We start from the raw sequence: 23017 nt of genomic DNA on the forward strand, positions 1-23017 counted from the left end.
AGCCGCAAGCCACAACTACTGAGCCTGTGTGCTGCAACTACTGAAGCCTACGAGCCTACAGCCCATGCTCCGCCACAAGAGAAGTCACCCCAATGAGAAGCCTGGTATCGCAACGAAGAGTAGCCCCCACTCACCGCAGCTAGAGAAAGCCCGCGCACAGCAACGAAGACCCAATGCAGCCAAAAAGAAGTCTCTAAAAACAAAACATTCTCCGAAAGAGCCTGACTAAATCAGAAATCTGAATGCAGAAACTGTAATCTTACACCTGTCACCTACTCCCTTCTCCTCCTTCTCACTTTTTACAGTTGTTCATCCTGCTAAATTCTTCTACCTTTAAATATACGGATGCCAACCGCTCTTGTGATATGTGCCGTTTGCACTGAAGTGTTTGTTCTTAAACAAGTTGGCTACTCAGCCTTACAAATAAAAAAGCTACCCTATCAGCTAATTTTAATACTTAGGGTTTTTTCCCGAAAAGTTCTTGAACCTTGAATGTATTTGCAAATGGGTTAGTTTTTGTCTGTTTGATTCTAATGGGTTACGTACTACCTGGAAGCCAGAGGAAACCAGAGATGTGTTTGTTTGTTTTATTTTATGCTCAACCTAGTAACCAAACGAAAATAAACCGCAATTTCTTTATGCCAAAGCTGGTTTATTGAACTTCATGAGGGCAAAGTTACAGTGATGCTCTTCCATAACAAAATTATTTAACTCTAGTTTAGATTTCAGGAGGAAATGTACTAGCAATACACTGTCAATACAGCATTGTCATGAATAGCTAACTTCACTAGAATCTGATTCGTTTCCTTTGGTGTTCTCAAATTATGACTTTTCCAAAACATAGCTGAGGTTTTCAACTAAAGGTCACAGTTAAAATAAATTCATACAGGGGTTACAAAATGTGTGATTTGTGCTTTAAAAATTAATAATTAGTTGTTTGATAGCCACCATTTTGTAAGTGATTTCTCAATAGTCTGTGTTTTATAAATATTCTGGAAAATATCTAAAAGCTTTACCCCATTCAACTGATCAGTATGTTCTTTTTAAAAGTAAAAACATATGTAGAAAAAATTAAAACAATAAATCACTACAAATGGGATACAAATATTTTAAAATAAATATTAAAGTGAAAAAATAAGTCCTTTTACAGAACTTTAAAGGATACTTACTACTAACTTCTTACAAAAAGAAATAAAGTTAAATTACCTTTTTAAAAACATGAGTAATAACAGCACTGAAAAAAAAAGTGCTTGGAAAGTCTGTAAACTTTCTTCCCCCACTTTAGAAAATGTTTTGATAAGCAATAAACAGATTCCCTTCTTTAAAAAACTGTTCCGCCCATGACAATTATAACAGCTGTCATTGTTTTACTATAAAAATAGTTGCAAATCAACACTAATTTAGACAAAGTCAAACCATTTTTAATTCTACCATAAGAAAAATGGATTAATCTTCTTAAAAGCAAACAAAGCCAATTTGTTTTTCCTTAAGCTCTAATGTTTAAAACAGAATAATTATTTCCTGTAATTATTACTTTCCATTAGTTCATTTAATAGAATTATCTTGTTTTCATAAGTAAATTATCCAGTCAGGACCACCATCATGATTACACAAAAAATCCTAAACTAGATTACATCACATATGTAACTGGTTTCCCACATTCTAAAAATATTTTAAGTATAATCATCTTTTGGCTTAATTTCCTCTAAAATTATTAAGTTCAGCAATCTTTCAGAATTAGTCAATGTGCACACTTCAGATAAAGTTCATGGCTTACATTCCATTCACGTAATAGCTTCACATGCAAGCTTACTATTTCCTATGTGCAAAGTCTTAAATTCAAAATAAAAGTAATTAGGGTAAAAAAACTTTTTGAAATATTCTTTCTACCACCAAGGGATAGACTAGATATTTTTCAATATCTAATTTATTTTTTATACTGAGGAGGAGCAGTTTGTTGTGACCATAAAAATTTAAAGATTTAAACAACAGAAGTACTGTAATGTACTATTACAGAAATAAAATGTAGACTCATAGCAATTACAGGTATGCCCTCAGAGTTACAATCCAAATGGAAGATGATTTGTTTATTCAGCCTTTAGGCATTAAATTGATTGGGGGCCGGGGGAAAGCAAGAGATACTATGTCTGACACACAGCTTGACCAAAAGGCAGGAATAGGTCTTTTGTGGTAGCCAGGAACCATGTTTAGCTATTTTTCCCCAAATTACATCTCCTCAAATCTTTCAATTAGTTTTTCAATGTTTAAAGGTATCAAAATAAAGTATAAAGCACCTTACTATCTGATTTACTTTTGCATAATGTGTAGAGTTTAGTAAGAAAACAATTCAAATTACTCTTTTAAAAATAACAATGATTTTTTTTTGTAGACCTGATTGATAGTGATTTGAAATATTAAGCATCTAGAACTGTTGGAAAGGTCATTCTTTAAGGACTGAGAACCAGAAAACATTCTAGGCTCTCTCCTTCCACTGGAACTAAAGTCTTGGCTCTAAAATGTACCAATAATAATGCATTTAAGTACATTAATAATACAAAGAAAGAACTCTAGGGAGAGGCAAATACCAGTTTTTATCCTATTGAGAACACTTCCCATTCAAAGCACATACGAGTAAGTATACTAAACCCTTAATATATTTTTTCAATTGCAGGAACACAGGATTAAACAATCACTGACTCTTAAAATCCCATCATACTCTCATTTGAAGCCTCCTCATGGGGCTCTCAATGGAAGGATGTTCTGATTCCTCCTAACTCTGCTGCACTTCAACCTCTGAAAACTAACTTTTCCCTTGTGTTGTCGCAGTGACAAACTTGATGAAGTAGATACAAAATACAAACATAAGCATGACGACGATAAACAGTAAAGTGTCAGGATGCTCCATGACATCTGAGATTAAATTCTATGACTTATCACTGTCACACTTCGAAAGTATTTCTTTAGTCAAAATCAGATTGTACCATAAAGACTGATTTAGCACCAGCACGTCACTGCAGGCTTTGGTTCAGGCTTCAGGGAAATTCCGTTATCAGGGGGTTGACTAAGCATTAACGGCTTATGGCTCTTCAGCTTATGAGCCAAGGTCATAAATATAGCTTCCACATGGTCATTATCATTGGGGTTTTTAGCAGAGGTTTCAAACAAAGGCATGCTGTACGTGTCAGCAAATTTTTGTGCCAAGTCTGTGGGTACCTGAATGGCACTCCTCAAGTCACATTTATTTCCAACAAGAATCCGTGGTATGTCGCTGGCTAGCAAATGCTGTTTGCATTCTTCTATCCAAGATGGCAGGCTATGAAAACTCGCCATGTTGGTCATATCGTACACGAAGACAACAGCATGTACGTTTCTGTAGTAGTGCTGGACCATGCTCTTTCTGAATCGCTCTTGTCCTGCTGTGTCCCATAACTGGATCTGGAAGTGGGGGAAAAAAAGAGGAAAACTGAAAGTTTCATTCCAATTATACATACAGAAAATTTTAACCACCTTTGCATGGTCTTTCCTACTTCTTCACTTATACTACCTTGCTCCCTTCCATGATGCCTTTTCAGTGTTATTTAAGGGATCCAAATGTCATGACACTAGTCTAGTTACCTCATCATTAATGCAAGTGTCAGAACAAAGACTTCAATCTAGCACTTTAATTTCAGTAAATCAAGTTTGTTTAGAAAAATTATACCTCAAAAATTGATTTTAGGGCTTCCCTGGTGGCGCAGTGGTTGAGAGTCCGCCTGCCGATGCAGGGGACACGGGTTCGTGCCCCAGTCCGGGAAGATCCCACATGCCGCGGAGGGGCTGGGCCCGTGAGCCATGGCCGCTGAGCCTACGCGTCCGGAGCCTGTGCTCCGCGACGGGAGAGGCCACAACAGTGAGAGGCCCGCGTACCGCAAAAAAAAAAAAAAAAAAAAAAAATTGATTTTAAAACGCTAAGAGAAACAGATACCAGGTTTTAACAAACATGTGCAGTGTCTAATTCCTGCAAATTTGGTTACAATATGCCCTTCCCTACATTTCACTCATCTAATTTAAAATAGTAGACTTAGGACAGATGTGAAGAGTCATGAGATCTAGCCCCCAAATCTCTCTCTCTCTCTCTCTCTCTCTCTCTCTCTATATATATATATATATACACACACACACACACACACATCCTATAAAATCCAGGCCCCTTTGAAAATTTTAAATGAATAGGAAATCACTTATCTATCCTAAACATCTCTACCAATAAAAATATTCCAATACCTCCTAATGGAAATATGGGGGAGTTGGGGAAAATGATATCTGAAACTAAATACAGGACTTCCCTGGTGGCGCAGTGGTTAAGAATCCACCTACCAATGCGGGGGACACGGGTTCCAGCCCTGGTCCGAGAAGATCCCACGTGCCGTGGAGCAACTAAGTCCGTGTGCCACAACTACTGAGCCTGAACTCTAGAGCCCGGGAGCCACAACTACTGAAGCCCACGTGCCTAGAGCCCGTGCTCTGTAATGAGAGAAGCCACCACAATGAGAAGCCTGTGCACCGCAATGAAGAGTAGCCCGCGCTCGCCGCAACTAGAGAAAGCCCGCGCGCAGCAATGAAGACCCAACGCAGCCAAAAATAAATAAATAAGTAAATTTATTAATAGATAAATAAATAAAGTTAAATACAAGTCATGTGTTATGATTCTCTTAAAACACTGAATTTATCCTGCCTTTGTTTGGTTCCTAAAAAAAGTTAAATGATGAGGGTATTGGTCACAATGGAAAACACTAGAGGCAGATTTGCTTAGATAGCCTAAACTGGTGATTTCTCTAGAGCAATACTGAAGGAGAGGGAAATTGAGGGGAGACTGTAGATGACACCCAGAGTAAGTAGGATGTAAGACAGGAAGCGCTGAGAACACGGTGGTATATGGTAAGTGCTCAATTAAGATGTAATGAATGAATAAATATATTTAAAAATGTGATTAGAGATGGAAATATGGATCACCACTCTCTTTCATGCTACCTTAGTTTTTAGCAGTTCTGATTTTTTTATCTTTTTTTGGTGGTAGCTCTTTTTAGTCCAAATTTCTCCATCTTTGAAATATTCTCCCTTTCTTCCAAAGTAACATAAATCTAACTTTGTTCCAGGTGGAAACATAAAATACTATACAGGCATATCCTGGAGATATTGCAGGTTTGGTTCCAGACCACTGCAATAAAGCAAATATCACAATAAATCGAGTCACACGAATTTTCTGGTTTCCCACTGCATATTACACTATATGGTAGTTAATTAAGTGTGCGATGGTATTTACCTAAAAAAACAGAGTACATACCTTAATTTAAAAATGATTGGGAGACGCAAGAGGGAAGAGATATGGGAACATATGTATATGTATAACTGATTCACTTTGTTATAAAGCAGAAACTAACACACCATTGTAAAGCAATTATACCCCAATAAAGATGTTAAAAATAAAAATAAAATGATTTATTGCTAAAGAATGCTCACCATCATCTGACAAGTCAGGGTTGCCACAAAACTTCAATTTGCAAAAACTGCACCATCTGCAAGTGTAGTAAAACAAGATATGCCCGTAGCAACTTGATTTCTCAGGCTCTCCTGGAACTAGGGGGACAAGTGACACAGTTCTGGCTAATAATTTGTAAATAGTTTTTTCAGTGGGGGTTTCTAGAAAAATAAACTGATATGTGATTTTTTTAAAAAAAGACAGAGCAGGGCTTCCCTGGTGGCGCAGTGGTTGAGAGTCCACCTGCCGATGCAGGGGACGCGGGTTCGTGCCCCAGTTCGGGAGGATCCCACATGCCGCGGGGCGGCTGGACCCCTGAGCCATGGCCGCTGAACCTGTGCGTCCAGAGCCTGTGCTCCACAACGGGAGAGGCCACAACAGTGAGAGGCCCGCACACCGCAAATAAAATAAATAAATAAATAAAAATACACAGAAATTTCTTGGCATTAAAAAAAATCTTAAAAAAAAAAAAAGACAGAGCATTTGGCACGTGCCTTTTGCACTTCTCTCACCGCACCCGTTCTGCCTGGAATGGAATATCATGCTGGGAGGCTCAGCAGCCACTTTGTAAGCATGAAGAAGAAAGCCACACACAAGAGCGACAGAGCAGAAGTCTAGCATAGATAGAATACTGCTGACGGCGTACCACCATACAGACTGCTGCCCCTGGTCTCCTTATTACACGAGAAAAATAAAACCTTACATGGTTAAATCACCATAGTTGAATTTCTCTTACATGTAGCTCAGTGCTATCCTAAAATTATTTGCTATGTACACTGTTTAAAACCTTTACCGCTTACGGTTGCATTTACTCAGGAAAGTACAGGTTCTGCCTTGATGCACTCCTAGAGACCACTTCACAAGGTACGTTGTTAAAAAATACCCACTTTGTGATGTAAGTAACACAGTTGACAGATGGGCCATAAAGACTCAGTATCAAATAAATCAGAGGTAGAAGCAAACAGTTGTCAGCAAATTAAGAACTAATAACATCTAAGATTATTTAAATCAAGAAAAATTTATTAAATACCTACTGTGTATCCACCCGTAGGTTACTTACACCACTAGGCCTTTGCCTCCTCAACAGTAAAAGTAAAATTTAGTTTCAGACCCTACAAAATAAGCATTCATAGACTAGCTACACTAACTACGCAAAGAACTAATAAAGTAAATTATTATTTTTTAAAAATACAACTTTCCTTTTTAAGAAAAATACTTTTTTTTAATCCCAATTAACATGTTAAGAATAAAAACACTCAGCATACAACTAAAACTGTTTCAAGCTATAGATGTCAGAATTTATTGCAAATCTACACGGTGTACTATCAGCATACGATTAGAAATACAGATCAGTGGAACAGAACTTAGAGTCCAGAAATAAATCCATATCATCTATGGTCAATTGATTTTCTACAAGAGTGCCAGGACAATTCAGTGAGGGAAAGCACAGACATTTCAATGAACGGTGCTGGGCCAACATGCAAAAAATGAAGCTGGACCCCTACCTCACACCATATACAAAAATTTATTCAAAATGGATGAAAGATCTAAATTTAAGTTAAAACCATAAAAATCTTAGAAGAAAACATAGGGGTAAATATTTGTGACCTTAGATTAGGCAATGGTTTCTCAACTATGACACCTAAAGCAGAACCAACAAAAGAAAAAAATAGATAAACTGGACTTCATCAAAATTAAAAATGTGCTTCAAAGGGCATTATCATGAAAGTGAAAAGACAGCTCAAAGAATGGGAGAAAATATCTGTAAATAATACATGTGTTAGGGGTCTAGTATTCAAAATATTTAAGACCTCTTACAACTCAATAATAAAAAGACACATAACCCAATTAAAAACATCGGCAAAGGATGTGAATAGATGTTTCTCCAAAGAAAATATACACATGTTCAATAAGTACACGAAAAGCTGCTCGACATCATTAGCCATCACACAAATGCAAACCGATAACAAGTGTTTGCAGAAACGTGGAAAAGTAGAACTCTCATGCGTTGCTGGTGGGGATGTAAGTGCAGCCACTTTAGAAAAGTTTGGCAGTTCCTCAGCAAGTTAAACAGAATTTTACTTAGCCATAAAAAGGAATGAAGGGACTTCCCTGGCGGTCCAGTGGTTGAGACTTTGCCTTCCAATGCAAGGGGTGCGGGTTTGATCCCTGGTTGGGGAGCTAAGATCCCACATGCCTCGTGGCCAAAAAACCAAAAAACATAAAACAGAAGCAATATTGTAACAAATTCAATAAAGACCTTAAAAAAAAAAAAAGGAATGAAGTACTGACACATGCTACAACAGGGATGAGCCTCCGAAATACGCTGAGAAGAAACCAGACACAAAAGGTCACATTTCTATGCTTCCACTTGTATGAAACATCTGAAATAGACAAACCCATAAAGACACAATATAGACTGGTCGTTGCCAGAGGCTGGGGAATGGGGAGAAACGTTAATGGGTGAGGGCTCTTACTTGGAGTGACGGCAATATTTTGAAACTAGAAAAAGGTGGTGGTTGTACAACATTATGAATGCACTGAATGGCTCACTTTAAAATAGTTACTTTGATGTTATTTGAGTTTCACTTCAACAAATTAGGGGAAAAAAAGAGAGAGAGAGACAGTTGCCACAGGACCCAGCAATTCCACTCCTAGGTGTATATCCAAGAGAACCGAAAAGATATGTTCACACAAACACTTGTACACAAATGTTCATAGCAGCATTATTCATAATAGCTAAAAGGTGGAACCAACCCAAATGTCCACCAACTTATGAATGGATCAATGAAATGTATGTCCATATAATGCAACATTATTCAGCCATAGGAAGGAATGAAGTACTGACACATGCTACAACATGGATGAATCTTGAAAACATTATTCTGAGCCAAAGAAGCCAAGACACAAAAGGCCACACACTGTAAGATTCCATGTATATGAAATGTCCACTATATGGCAAGTCCCTCGAGACAGTAAGTAGATTAGTGGTTGCCAGGGTCTGAGGGAACGGGAGGAATGGGGAGTGACTGATCATGGGTATAGGGTTTCTTTCTGGGGTGATGAAACGTTCTGGAGTTAGACAGTGATGATGTTACACAGGCTTGTGAATATACTAAAAACCACTGAATTGTATATTTTCAAATCTTAAATATCTCAGTTTTTTAGAATGAGAAAACAAAACCCACTTCAAACCGTCTCTTTAACATTCAGAAAGAGATTTGGGGAATAATTTGGATGACCTACATAAAAGCTGTCCAGAGAAACTGGAACAGATCTTTTCCCTTTTAGTAACATTCTTGCAGCTCAGGTATTCAAAAATCATTTCATCAATGGATACAAATGAACCTATATACAAAAGAGAAATAGAGTCACAGATGACAGATGTATAATAGAAAACAAACTTTGGTTACTAAGGAGGAAAGCGGGGGGCGGGGGGGAGGGATAAATTGGGAGATTTGGGCTGAAACAGACACACTACTATATATAAAAAGATAACTAATAAGAACCTACTGTATAGCACAGGGAACTCTACTCAATGCTCTGGAATGACCTATATGGGAATAGAATCTAAAAAAGAGTGGATACACGTATAATAGATTCACTTTGCTGTACAGCAGAAACTAACACAACATTATAAATCAACCATACGCCAATAAAAATTAATTCTAAAAAATCATTTCATCGATGAAGAATGATTTATAATGTTTTAAGCAGAGTATATTTTTAAGTTAAAAGAATAATAAAAAACATACAAAAAGGAAATATACCAAAACATTAACAATGGTTGTCTTTAAGGCAATTTCCCCCTTTATTTCTACTTTTCTCTGTTTTCCACAACAAACATACATTTTTTCTATTTGTTTTAACAAACTAAAGTTGAAAAAAAATTATGCTGAATTTAGACCTGCCTCAAAGAACCGTAGAAGTCCTCAATAAGTGCAAGTGGTGACGATTAGGATGTTTATCCCTAAGAAAACCACTTGCTTGTTTTAGGCTACGATTGACTCGACGTAACCCTCTTCCCATCAGTCCTGCTCAAAACATTCTAACCATATCAAGACTCCCAGGAAACAAGAAGTCGTAAATAATAACTCTGCACACTTTATTGGAGAACCGTAAAAGTAAATACTATGTTAAGTGAGGCACTTACAAAGTACAGCTGTCTCTCAGTATCCATGGGGGATTGGGTCCAGCACCCCCCAAATACCAAAATCCACGGCTGCTCAAGTCCTTTATATAAAACGGCGTAGTGCCGGCATTTAACCTACACACATCCGAATACTCTAAGTCATCTCTAAATTACTTATAATACCTAATGCAAAGTAAATGCTATGTAAATACTTGCCAGCAGTGGGCAAATTCAAGGTTTGCTTTCTGGAACTTTCCGGAATTTCTTTTCCTCAAATATTTCCCCATGGATATATTTGCCCGTGGAGGGTCGAGTGTATCTAAAAGGAAGCTTCAAAATTTCACTCACCGAATTGCTAGAACCAGTGAAGGCCTAGGACACAGACACACTGTTACGCTGCCTGCCGCCTTTCAGGTCTGCACAGGACACTGAGGTGAGGGCAAGCGGGCTGCGGAAGGAGCAGTGAGAGACCCGGCAAAGAAAGGACAGGACAACTAATAAAAACTGTCAGCCACAGAAGGCTAGAGAAAGCTTTGACTGAAAGAGGGAGACACATATAGATACCCAGTGGGGAACAAACCTCACGATAACCTAGAAACATCTTGAGCGTTAGCTATGAGTGGTTCACAATGCTTAAAAAAAAAGAGAAAATGACACTCTGGAACCTAAGGAAGTGACATGCTTTTGTCCTGGGAAATATTAAGTTAGAAAGTATTTTCAAAGCAATTTTTCCCAGCTTAATACTTAATATCTTAAGAAAGAAAATGGCTCATAGGTGGTTCTACAAGATATTACTCCCATTTTAAACATCATAAAGGTAACATAAAATATACATTAATAATATTTCATGAATCTACTTTAAATTCCAATATCAAGCTCCAACAAAAATGACAACCTAATTGCTAAATACTAAGGGCAGAGTCTTTTTTTTTTTTAACGTCTATTCAATGCTTTGCCCAGTTTTAATTATTTCTTTTTATTATTGATAAAGTGTGTGTGTGCGCGTGTGCATGTACACATATAGATTCTGGACACTAGACCCTTGTCAGGTATATGATTTGTAAATATTTGCTCCCATTCTGTAGGTTGTCCTCTTATTTTCTTTCTTTCTTTTTTTTTTTTTTTAATAAATTTATTTATTTTTGGCTGCATTGGGTCTTTGTTGCTGCGCGCAAGCTTTCTCTAGTTGCGGTGAGCGGGGGCTACTCTTCGTTGCCGTGTGCAGGCTTCTCACTGCAGTGACTTCTCTCGTTGCGGAACACGGGCTCTAGGCATGCGGGCTTCAGTAGTTGTGGCACGCAGTCTCAGTAGTTGTGGCTCGCAGGCTTAGTTGCTCCGCAGCATGTGGGATCTTCCTGGACCAGGGCTTGAACCTGTGTCCCCTGCATTGGCAGGCAGACTCTTAACCACTGCGCCACCAGGGAAGTCCTAAAGAGCAGATTCTTACTGTTCATGAAAGCTCTTTTTAGTAGTTTTATGACCAAAATGAGAAACGACCTGGCTAAACTGATTTAATGCTTTTTTGCTTGACTTTAAAGGATGAAGGTATCAGCCCAGACGACCTTTCTTTGTTTGATCAGCTATCAAATTTCCTCTTCCCCTGTTCTTTCAAAGAACGCGTTTTTATTATTTTTGCTTCTAAGCAGCCTATATAAAAGATCATCTGGTAATTACATAAAAGCTTCTATTAACAACTTGATGATGTAAATCAACATCATAAGGAGTGTAAGTAACATTTCAAGAGAACTCTTTTTGCTTTGGGTATACAGAGTAGAAATATGTATATCTGATGTATAGATCCAAATGGCAAATTTTAAAAGTTATTTTAAATTTTAGGGGTTTTTAGCTTCCCTAACAAGGAGAAGTAACAAATTTTGTGTGACTATTTGAAAGGAATACTTCAAGGGAAGAACTGAATTATAGCCTAATGAAAGGAATAGGAAGAGAGTAAGCAGGGAGAGAAAGGACGCAAGAGCTGGGAGCCCTGGGTTGTCCATTCCAGCACTGCCGTCTCCACATCACCACCACAGTGTAGGGATGGGCATGTGTCACAATCCCCAATCAGAACCACGGAGTCTCCATTGCAGAACTGGTGTTGGAACTGGCAGAAAGAGAACCTTACTTCCGGGATTCCAGTTAGGCGAAACAATAAATTTTCATTTTGCTTTGTTACTTTGAGTACAGAGTTCTGACACAGACTCTAAAGCAAAAGATCTTGACTATTGATTAAAGATTCCTGGAAAGTAAATAATTCTACCACATCTCACCACCTGAGTACACACACCAACGTTGCCACCTTCAAAGACGAGATACAAGAATCACAGGCTTTTGCAATCAGGCTGGAAGGAGAATGGGGCTCCGGCCTGGTTCCAGGGATACTTCAGACAGTAGAATGGCTTGGGTCTGTGAAAAGGAATACTGCTTGTACCATACAGGCCTCACCAAACCACTGCAATACAGAATCTCTGTCAGACTAGACCCAAACAGCCTAAAGTTTTCTGAGCTAAGGAGTCACAAATTAAGATGCTTTTTAGGGTACCCCAACAGTTAATACTCTCATTCTCCGAATTCCAATGCAAATCAAGTCAAGAGGACCAATTTGGTATCTCCCTAACCACCATCACCACGTTTTTTGTTTTTGTTTTTTTTTTTACGCGGGCCTCTCACTGTTGTGGCCTCTCCCGTTGCGGAGCACAGGCTCCGGGCGCACAGGCTCAGCGGCCATGGCTCACGGGCCCAGCCGCTCCGCGGCATGTGGGATCTTCCCGGACCAGGGCACGAACCCGCGTCCCCTGCATCGGCAGGCGGACTCTCAACCACTGCGCCACCAGGGAAGCCCCATCACCACGCTTGAAGATGAATTATCAATTTAATTCTAGTAAGGCAAGGTATGAGATGATGTCTTATACAATATGCTTTGACTTATAAATATTAGATTACTTTTAATAAAGATCACGACAGAACAATGGAGAAGCGGAAATAGTCTGATGTACATTTGGCTTCAGCATTCACTGCATATCATCTTCATCGCGCTATGACACAAAGCTCTACTCCGCTCCCTGTGCATGTTAACCAAATCAGGCATTTCGTTCTCATCTATCTATGCTCTCCAGCTTCAACTTCATATTCATGATTATCTCCTCCAATTCCACACTTCTAGCTGCGAATGTGACATTTCCATTTGAGTACACCACCATCTCAACAAAGAAATGACTAGGAGAAAACTTTTTACGGAGCCTCTCAAAATTCCATCTTCCACATTGTATTTCTCATCTCTACTGAAGGCATACCTACCTCCAGTCAACCAGACCCACACCCTCAGCCATGTGAGTCCTTTCATCACCAAACGCCAGTTAGTGAAGCCTTTGGCTTTATCATCAAAATGCCTCTCTGACCGCCTCTTTCTTTCGCTAGCTTCCCTTATACACACCGAGTCGGATTTCCAGGGCAGCCTACCGATGGATCTGCTGCCACCAAGTAGGCAGCACTTATCCAAGCCCTGCATAGTTTAGAAACTGAGCCACACACTGGAAGACGTCTACGGGGTTATCAGACACACGCCCTGTCCTGAGCAAGACGGAGTAGACCTAATAGAAGAGGTGGAGGGCTTCTCTGGTGGCTCAGTGGTTAAGAGTCCGTCTGCCGATGCAGGAGACACGGGTTCGTGTCCCGGTCTGGGAAGATCCCACATGCCGCGGAGCGGCTGGGCCCATGAGCCATGGCCGCTGAGCCTGCGCGTCCGGAGCCTGTGCTCCGCAACGGGAGAGGCCACGACAGTGAGAGGCCCGCGTACCGAAAAAAAAAAAAAAAAGAGGTGGATGCATATATAGAACAATGAGGAAAGAGAGAGAGTTTAAAGGCGCAGGTAAGGTGCTAAAGGAAGCTGATAGAAGGAAGAAATAGAATTGAGAATGAGAGGCAGGGAGATTCCTAATACAGACACACTGAGTTGAATAAGGAAGAATTACATGTGGTGAAATATGGGAAGGGGGGATATTCCAGGCAAATAGTGGGAAATGTAAGAGGAAAACATAGGGATCAGGAAATAATTGGCTGGACTATAGGGTACTTGAAGGAAATTAATGGGGAAAAAATGTTAAGTTAGAAAAGAATTCTGGAGCAAGAGAAGGAAGGCCTTATGTTCATTTTAAAAGTTGGAACTTTACGAAATAATGGAGAAACTCAGAGCATCTGAGGCAGGGGAGATTACTCTCCCCAACGTGCTACACTCAGCTGGCATTTGGCAACAATGTTCCAAACAGATTAATTGAGGACTGGGGTTGGGTGAAGTTGGTTAGCCGCTGCAACAGAGCAGAGGGTAGAAAAGATGAACTAGGATTCCAAAGGAAGGGTGAATGAGAGAAATCATCCAGGTAGAAAACTAAGTGGATTTAGGGAGCAAAGGAGAGAGGCGAGGCCTCTGGGACGAGGGTAACACCAGGACCACCTAGGTCACGTTGAGGAGAAACAGGAGAGGCAGATTTGACAGGGAGGAGGAACTCACTTCGGAACTTTGAGAGGAGGCAGCGATTATCCAAATAGCCACGTCTACAAAACAATAGGAAACGCAGAATGACAGAGGAGGAGAGAGGTCTGGGCCAAACAAAGATTTGGAAGTTATCCTCATAGAAGTGACAGGCGGAGTCAAGAGACTTCCAAAGGAGAGGATGTAGATAGAAAAACAGGTCACGGGGCAGAGCGAGTCTCTCTCAGGATTCATCCTCAGTCGCTGCCACATTTATCTTCCTAGAACACTTGGACATTTTTGCCACACACACAAAATCAAGCTACATCCTAGCTGTTTTCCAAACTCTTCAGAAACGTTGCTACCAAAACCTTCGCAGTCTTCTCACTTGCCACTTTCCCACGGGAACCTTTAACCCTGCTGGAGCATCCTGCTGGCGTTCCCCATCAAAATCTCCCTCCAAGTGAGAACGATTCTTCCACCAACAACCAAACCAATAACTTGGCACTCACCTACTGCCTGATTTTGCTTGTCATCTTTTTTTTTTTTTTTTGCGGTACGCGGGCCTCTCACTGTTGTGGCCTCTCCCGTTGCGGAGCACAGGCTCCGGGCGCACAGGCTCAGCGGCCATGGCTCACGGGCCCAGCCGCTCCGCGGCATGTGGGATCCTCCCGGACCGGGGCACGAACCCGAGTCCCCTGCATCGGCAGGCGGACTCTCAACCACTGCGCCACCAGGGAAGCCCTGCTAGTCATCTTTTTAGGTATATAAATCTCACCCCATCTAGGACAGCGAATCATCTACGGAGTATATCAGGGTCAGCAAACCTTTTCTGTGTGTCTTAGCTTTGCAGGCCTAACAGTCTCTACCACAACCACTGCTCAACCCTGCCACTGCTGTGCAAAAGCAAGCACAATATGTAGACAAATGAGCCGAGCTGTGTTTCCATACACCTTTATTTAGGGGCACTGAAATTTAAATTTCATAAAATTTTCACTTGTCATGAAATCTTAGTCCTTCGATTTTTTTCCCCCCCAACCATTTAAAAATGTAAAAATCGGGACTTCCTTGGTGGTCCAGTGGCTAAGACTCCGTGCTCCCAATGCAGGGGGCCTGGTCAGGGAACTAGATCCCGCATGCCGCAACTAAGAGTTCTCAGGCCGCAACTAAGAGCTCCTCCCGCATGCTGCAACTAGAAGATCCCGCGTGCTGCAACTAAGACCTGGTGCAGCCAAATAAATCAGTTTATTTTTTTAAATGTAAAAATCATTCTTAGCTTGCAGGCCATATAAAAACAGGCAGCGGTACACAGATGGTTACTGGACTTATTGTGGTGATCATTTCATAAAGTATGCAAATATCAAATCACTGTGTAGTACACCTGAAACTAACATAATATTGTACGTCAACCATATTCCAACTTCAAAAAAACTAACAGAAAAACAAATTAAAAAAACAGGCAGCAGACCGTATTTAGCCCTCAAGCATGGTTTGCTGATTCCTGCACTGAATCATAATTCTTTGTGCCTAACAAAATGTCTTCTTTCCAACAATTACTCATTAAATGTTTGACCAATGGGGCAGGAAGTCCTGGTTGCTTTCCTTTAGTTAATATTAATGTGGGAAAATTGCATATCACTACAAATAACAAGTAAGCTATCTCAAAGTTCAAATAGGAACTGAAGATCCCTAGTTGAGAAAGAGATTAAATCCAACACTAGGCTTTAATGGTTCTGTTGGCATCTGCCGTCGTCACACGCTGATACGAAAGGGGTACGGCTATGAGGATACACACACAAGGAAGGAGCATAAGGATTAGAGCCTCGATTTGAAAATCAAATGTATTTTTATTGAAGGAATTAATTTTATAATTTTATTTAACTTCCAAAATTCTGCAAACAAGATCTTACTCTTTCAATTATACATATATAGCACTTAGGACAGACTAACACATATAGACTTAATTACATTTCGTAAAACATTTTAAGTGATTCTGAAATAGCACTGCTGTAAGACATGCTCTCTGAAAAATTTCCAGGCCACAAAACATTTAACACAGTATCTCACTTAGCTAATCCCAGTAGCTAAGCCTTCGATGTTACGCACTGGACATATTTTATATACTTTTAATATGCTGTAAGTATCTCTTAAATTTGCACCTGATTCATCTGTGATCTTAAAGTATAAATGGCAACCCGGAGGCAGGTAAAGGGCCACTGAACCCCAACTCCTCCCTTGCCTCCATCCCCTCTATTTTGTTATTATCCTGCTTCCATGTGAGGGGAATTTCTCTTCCCTTCAGCTGTGTGCCTATGCCCTACTCTATCTCTGCTTCACTCTCTGGTTGTGCAGCTGCAGAACTGATGGTGCCAAAGAGAAAAAGTGATGTTAAACCACCAGGGAAAAAGAATCTTCTTAAGATTACCAACTATGGAGCCAGGTGCCTTATATACGTTCTCATCTATCCCTCATATTAGCCTGATGTGGTACTATTATCCCAATTTTTCAGATGAGAAAACAGTCTCCGAAAGATTAAGGAAAGTGCCTAGCGACTAGAGTAACCAACCACCCCGGTTTGCCCGAGACTGAGGGAGCTCCTGGGAATGTGGGACTTCAGTTTTAAAATTGGGACAGTTTGGGGCAAAGCTGATCATCTACTAAGGACACACAGCCCTTTCATAGGTTCAGATTTGAGCCAGGTCAGTTGGGCGCCAAAGCCCATGCACTTTTTCTCAGAACTCCTTCTTCTCCCAAACAAACTCCCTCTCAAACCTCAGAAAGAAGTCCCACTACTTTCCTCCCCCAAAGGTTCCTGGGCCCAACTTAATTCTGATGTTAAAGAGCCTCTTATTCTACTCTTTCTTTGCAATGTATACAAATCTTTCTTAACTCACTAATACGGTGCACCCGAAGGACCACCACTCACAGCTTAAACGGGACAATGGAAAATTAAAGTGAAGATTAAAAGGCAGGGGCTTCCCTGGTGGTGCAGTGGTTGAGGGTCCGCCTGCCGATGCAGGGGACACGGGTTCGTGCCCCGGTCCGGGAAGATCCCACATGCCGCGGAGCGGCTGGGCCCATGAGCCATGGCCGCTGCGCCTGCGCGTCCGGAGCCTGTGCTCCGCAACGGGAGAGGCCGCAACAGTGAGAGGCCCGCGTACCGCAAAAAAAAAAAAAAAAAAAAAAAAAAAAAGATTAAAAGGCAAAAGGGCCTACAGAAGACTGATGTCTTTTCAACCCTATTTCTCCTTTACTATCATTAGCAGTAAAACCCCTTTGGGGGTGGGAAGGTGAGGCAGTGGTTAGGCAACTAAAAAATAAATTGTGCCTCAAGGATGTGAGGATGGGAATGAAGTGAGCCTATTTTTCCCCATGGGGGACTGAGGTAAAGATGAACATCCTAATTTAAAGTGAAAAAATAAATGCAGTATAAGGAAGGCAGAGCAGTTCCTCGGGTCCACGTGTTTTAAGGGATGATATCAGCAGGTAGCTGAGGGGTTAGTGGTGGCTCAGACTCAAGAAGTGTGTCTAAGGATTACATCATCAGGAGGCCTCAGCCCTGTCACTGATCCTTATTCTCCAACGTCCCCATTGCAACCCCTCAGAACCCCAGGCTTGGCCTTGGGCTTACTACCTTCTCCATTGTTACTGTGTCTCCAGTCTCGGGAACCACCAATAAGACTTAAAGAAGACTTGAAAGCGGGTGGCACTGAGAATGTGCTCTGGCAACCCAAGTAGAAACCAAGTACAAATTACAGAATGTTTCTGCAGGAAAACAGGTTCTTCTCAACAACTCAGTGTCATACCAAAACTACTGTAACAAAACTGTATGCAAAAGAAGATCTAAGTACTTCCTCAAAGGCAAAGGGGCATTACTTCCACAGTACCTAGGGCAGTGCTAAAATGAATGTTTAACAAATAGTATTTCCTAAATGAACTTCCCATGCTTGAGAAATTTCACTGTTTTTCCTTCGGTTTTACTTCACTAACTCCCAGCATGTGAGACACAGCCCATGAGTCAGTGGATACGCCCTACACTCTGGCTACTCAATGTGTCGTCCACAGACTAGCTGCATCTGCAACACCTGAGACATGACCGAATTAGCATTTGTATTTACTTAAAAAAAAAAATCCCCAGGCAAATCTCATGCACATCAAAGTTGGAGAAGCACTGCCTTAGAAGTTTGCTATATACAAATCCTTCCAATCCCCAATTCCCATCTCCACACCAGCGTCTGAAAAGATGGAGCGCACGCCCCGCACCGGGCCAGCAATTAACCCACGCAGCGGTTGGGACCCTTGTCATCCCCGGGACAACCTTCCTCCTTGACAGTCTGTCATCCGCTCACCTTGATACGCTCCCCATCAATCTCCACCGCTCGTTCTCGGAAATCCACCCCGATAGTAGCCTCGGTGCGGTCGGGGAAGCGGCCGGCGCAGAAGCGGTAGGTCAGGCACGTCTTGCCCACATTGGAGTCGCCAATCACGATGATCTTGAAGATGCGGGAGCGAGCCGGAGGCAGAAACCCTGAGGCCCCTGACATCGCACCGCTGGATGAGAAGCTCGCCTCGAGCGACGACTCCATCTCCGAAGCCATTCTCCTGCCCCGCCCCAAACCGAGGCGGAGGAAAGGAGACGCAGAGAGGCTGGGAGATTACGCCACCGTCGGCGAGCTCGCCCAGTCCGCGGGCTCCGTCGCTCAACGTTCCGGGAGCCACCGCCCTCCGGGCCGCCAGCGCGCGTGCGCACCTTCGCGCCCCACCCCGCCCCGCGCAGGTGTGGCGTCCCCCCAGACCAGCCTCGCCGACCCTCTCGCCCGGCCCGCGGCTCCACCCCGGCGTCACTCAGGCCTGCGCCGTCTACCTGGGAAGGGACGGGGCCTGTCGGGGGCTTGAAGGTGGCGCGGAGGGCCAGCTGCCGAGAGGCCGAGCAGAGCGGCCCAGGCCCGGCACCCTGGCTGGCCGGGCCCCGCCACGTCCAAGGCTCCCGCCCCCCGGAGGAAGCCGCGCGAGCACTCTGGGGGCGGGGAGAGAAAGACTGCTGAAGGGAAGGAGGTGCCGCCAGGCACTCTCTCGCGAGAGGGCCGAAGAGCCGTTTCGGCGGGGGCGTGTGCCTGCTGAGGACGTGTAAGGTCTCCGGAAGCTTCGGGCGTCGCGTTCGGCGCTCTCACCGACGTATCGGTGGGGTTTCCTCGGACCTGGAGGTGGAGGCGGGTTCCCTTGGCTTGCAGCTGGGGGCCGGCTGCTCTCCCTGCCTCCTCCGGGCTCTCGGGACCGCGGGCGCTGGGACAGTGACAGGGGCTGGGGAGGTGGAGGGCTGGGGGGTGTGAGGCTCCGCCGGAGGCCCGCCGGGCGCGGGAAGCCGTTAGAAGCGAGCGTCGGGCCGCGCGGAGCTTGAGTCTTGGCAGGAGCATGGCTGTCAGTGAGCGGGCGGGAGTTGGAGGCCGCCCGCCGCTTCCGCGCGGAGGCTTTCGTTAGGCGCGGGGCACCGGCCCAAGAGGTAGAGCAGGTGGATCCTTTGGCGGCATTGAACCCGGGAGCTGGTACTAGATGGCCTGTCTGGTGAGAGTAAAATCCACTGTGCCTTGGGCTTTCCTGGTGGCGCAGTGGTTGAGAGTCCGCCTGCCGATGCAGGGGACGCGGGTTCATGCCCCGGTCCTGGAGAATCCCACGTGCCGCGGAGCGGCTGGGCCCGTGAGCCATGGCCGCTGAGCCTGCGCGTCCGGAGCCTGTGCTCCACAGCGGGAGAGGCCACAACAGTGAGAGGCCCGCATACCGCAAAAAAAAAAGAAAAAAAAATCCACTGTGCCCTAGTTGTGCCTTCGTGCCTGGGTGACGGTAGCGGAGCCATTAAATATTACTGAGCGCACACAGAAGTTCTCTAGATCCATAGATCCGAGGAAAATGGTAATAGGCGCGACCACCCAGCATTAAAGAAGAGTCTCTGGATCACTGAGACTCTTCTGAGGAAACCTACATTAAGTCATAGAAAAGGTCCCAAATGTGCAACCATATCGCTTTTTGTGAGAAGTTTTGTTTTGCAAGCCACGACTGGGGTTTGGGGGTGTTTTCTTTTTTCTGTTTGAGCACATAGTTATGCCGTTTGGAAGTTCAGGGACTGTGGAGAGGAGGACAGGCATGCCTTAAATAGAATGAGGGCAACAGTAGAGCACTGAAAGTCCTAGGGAAGGAGATAGACTGCTTATTTCTTAAATTTATTTATTTATTTTTGGCTGCATTGAGTCTTCGTTGTTGGGTCTTTGTTGCGGTGCGCGGGCTTCTCATTGCAGTGGCTTCTCCTGTTGCAGAGCACGGGCTCTAGGCACGCGGGCTTCAGTAGTTGTGGCACGTGGGCTTAGTAGTTGTGGCTCCCGGGCTCTAGAGCGCAGGCTCAGTAGCTGTGGCACATGGGCTTAGTTGCTCCGCGGCATGTGGGATCTTCCCGGACCAGGGCTCGAACCCGTGTCCCCTGCATCGGCAGGCGGATTCTTAACCACTGCGCCCCCAGGGAAGCCCCTAAAGTGCTTATTTCAATAGATAAAATGAAAATGTGGTCAGAGAGAATTTGTGGTAGAAGCTGAGCATGCCAAGTTGCCAGTTTGCAAAAGCCTTTAATATACAATAATTTCCGCTGCAATAGAAAAACTTTATACAGTTACTGATGTACCAACTTATGTTAGCCAGGGGGAGAAAGTTTACACACCTGGTTGAATGTGTTTGCCAATTATATTTATTCAGTTTCCTGTTACAAAACCAGAACATGGCCTGGAAAATCCTCATTGTTTACCTGTGACATTATTTCCATGAAGAGTAATCATCCCAGAAACTATTAGAGGCCCTTGGAATATATTCATCTGACCTATTCTACCTATCCCATTTAAAGGATAGCATCTGAAGATTTAATAACAAAAAGCAGTTGAAGCATTCCAAGCTGGATCATCAGGTAATTTCTAAGGATGGTGACTAAAAGAGCATCCCAGTCTCTGCATCCCAAGACCCTTGCTCTCTCTTTGTTGTATTCTGGCTTTTTTGGTTTAGCTCGTGCTAAACTGCATTAGAAATTATTTTTCTTGTCTATTTATCCGATCCTTTTCATATTTCACATCCTAGCTCAAAAGTCTCAGCTCTGTGAAGCTTTTCCCGCTTACTTCAGCTCAGAACGTTCTCGATTTATTCTGAATCTAACACGCTTCTGGGGGTATTGCTCATTGGGCTTTGGAGTACTGTCTTTGCTGTTTAAGGTTCATGGTTATGCGCTGGGCCTTCCAACTAGATTGTCACCTCTTGACTACTGACTGAGAGCTCATTGTTACTCAGCAAACGGTGAATAAATGAGTGAGAAATTTCTTGTGTAAGCCTTGTCAATTTGAACCCTTTGCCAGTTATACACAGTTCAGCACCACTTAGGTGGAAAAATCATTGTAGACGCCTGACATTGTTATGAAGAGTTTTATATTTGCAGTCTGCAGTTTGAGAGGCTACATATGTGACTAAAGCGTATGTCACTCTTCTTAACTGAATAACCCCAGAACCACCAGGTTTGATGCTTGAAGGAGAGTCTGCTGTTGGGAAGAGTGGGTGGATTATGCAGCCCTGTTTTCTGAGAATTCACTTTGTTCTTGGAGTTTCTCACTACTTGCTGCCACTACCGCTTGGCCTCAAAGTATAAGCATGTTAACCCTTCTTTCCTTAATACTTTACTTCAAAGCTGAGGAGAGACTGAATTTGGATCCTTTAGCAGTACAACTGGAATATTATACATAGTTTAGGGTAAGATGGGTATTTAAAAGTATTTTTCTAATAGAAAAAATGGAATGGATATTAAAAACATAAAATAAGGGTAATCTTATGTACAAAATATAACTACTCACGTTCAACTTTTGTTTACTACAGAGATGCCACCTCCCTGTGGCAAAGGCCATTTTTTTAACTGGTCTTACCAAGGAATAGCTCCTAGACAGCTTCACTCTTTAAGTTCTGGCCTGAGCACAGAGGACAGGAGAGTTCATTTGCTTGCCTATATAAGGGTTTCTCAACCTTGGCACTGCTAACATTTTGAGCCAGATAATTCTTTTTTTTTTTTAATTGAAGTGTAGTTGATTTACATTATTATGTTAGTTTCAGGTGTATAGCATAGTGATTCAGTATTTTTGCAGATTGAACTCCATTACAGGTTATTGCAAGGTAATAGCTATAATTTCCTGTGCTATACAGTCTATCCCTCTTGCTTATCTATTTTATACATAGTAGTTTGTTAATCCATACCTCTAATTTCTCCCTCTCCCTTTTGGTATCCACAGGTTTGTTTTCTATATCTGTGAGTCTCTTTCTGTTTTGGATATACAGTCATCTGTATTAATTTTTAGATTCCACATGTAAGTGATATCATATAGTATTTGTCTTTTTCTGTAAGCCAGACACGTAATTCTTTGTTGTGGGCAGCTGTGCTGTGCATTGTAAGATGTTTAGTAGCATACTTGGCTTCTACCCACTACCTGCCAGCAGTACTCCACCCCTAGTTGTAACAACCCAAACCATCTCTAAACATTGCCAAATGCCCCTGGGGGGGTAAAATTATGTTCCCTTTCATTGAGAATCACTGGCCTATATAAGGGCTCTTCTGACAATTCTGGTTTCCTGTCCATCCTATTTGACAGCAGGAATCATCTCTCCCTTAAAGACAGAACTCCAGTTCCCCAGAGGAGAACAGCTTTGGTCTTGTTGGCCTCCACCAGGTTACTGTATCACTGGTTAATGGTAACCCCAAATATCTTACGAGAGATACTACATTATAAATAACAAGGACTTTAATTTTAGTACCTAAACAGCAAATTACCATCAACATTTTATAGGTAAGTTTACTGAGTTTCAGAATTCTTCAAGTCATATCTTCATAAGTAGG

General features: G+C 42.6%; 1 protein-coding gene across 1 annotated transcript; it reads right to left on the reverse strand.

Moving 5' to 3' along the window:
* Positions 1–644: 644 nt before the first annotated feature.
* Positions 645–18810, reverse strand: RAB33B (RAB33B, member RAS oncogene family). Its single transcript, XM_082838047.1, has 2 exons — positions 18465–18810; positions 645–3435 (listed from the first exon to the last, which is right to left on the reverse strand). Exons 1-2 carry the CDS (start codon positions 18711–18713, stop codon positions 2995–2997), a joined length of 690 nt encoding a protein of 229 aa, XP_082694173.1. The 5' UTR covers positions 18714–18810; the 3' UTR covers positions 645–2994.
* Between the last annotated feature and the right edge of the window lie 4207 nt (positions 18811–23017).

This window comes from Leucopleurus acutus (assembly GCF_964270905.1).
Source record: "Leucopleurus acutus genome assembly, chromosome: 4".
In the NCBI taxonomy this organism is placed as follows: domain Eukaryota; kingdom Metazoa; phylum Chordata; class Mammalia; order Artiodactyla; family Delphinidae; genus Leucopleurus; species Leucopleurus acutus.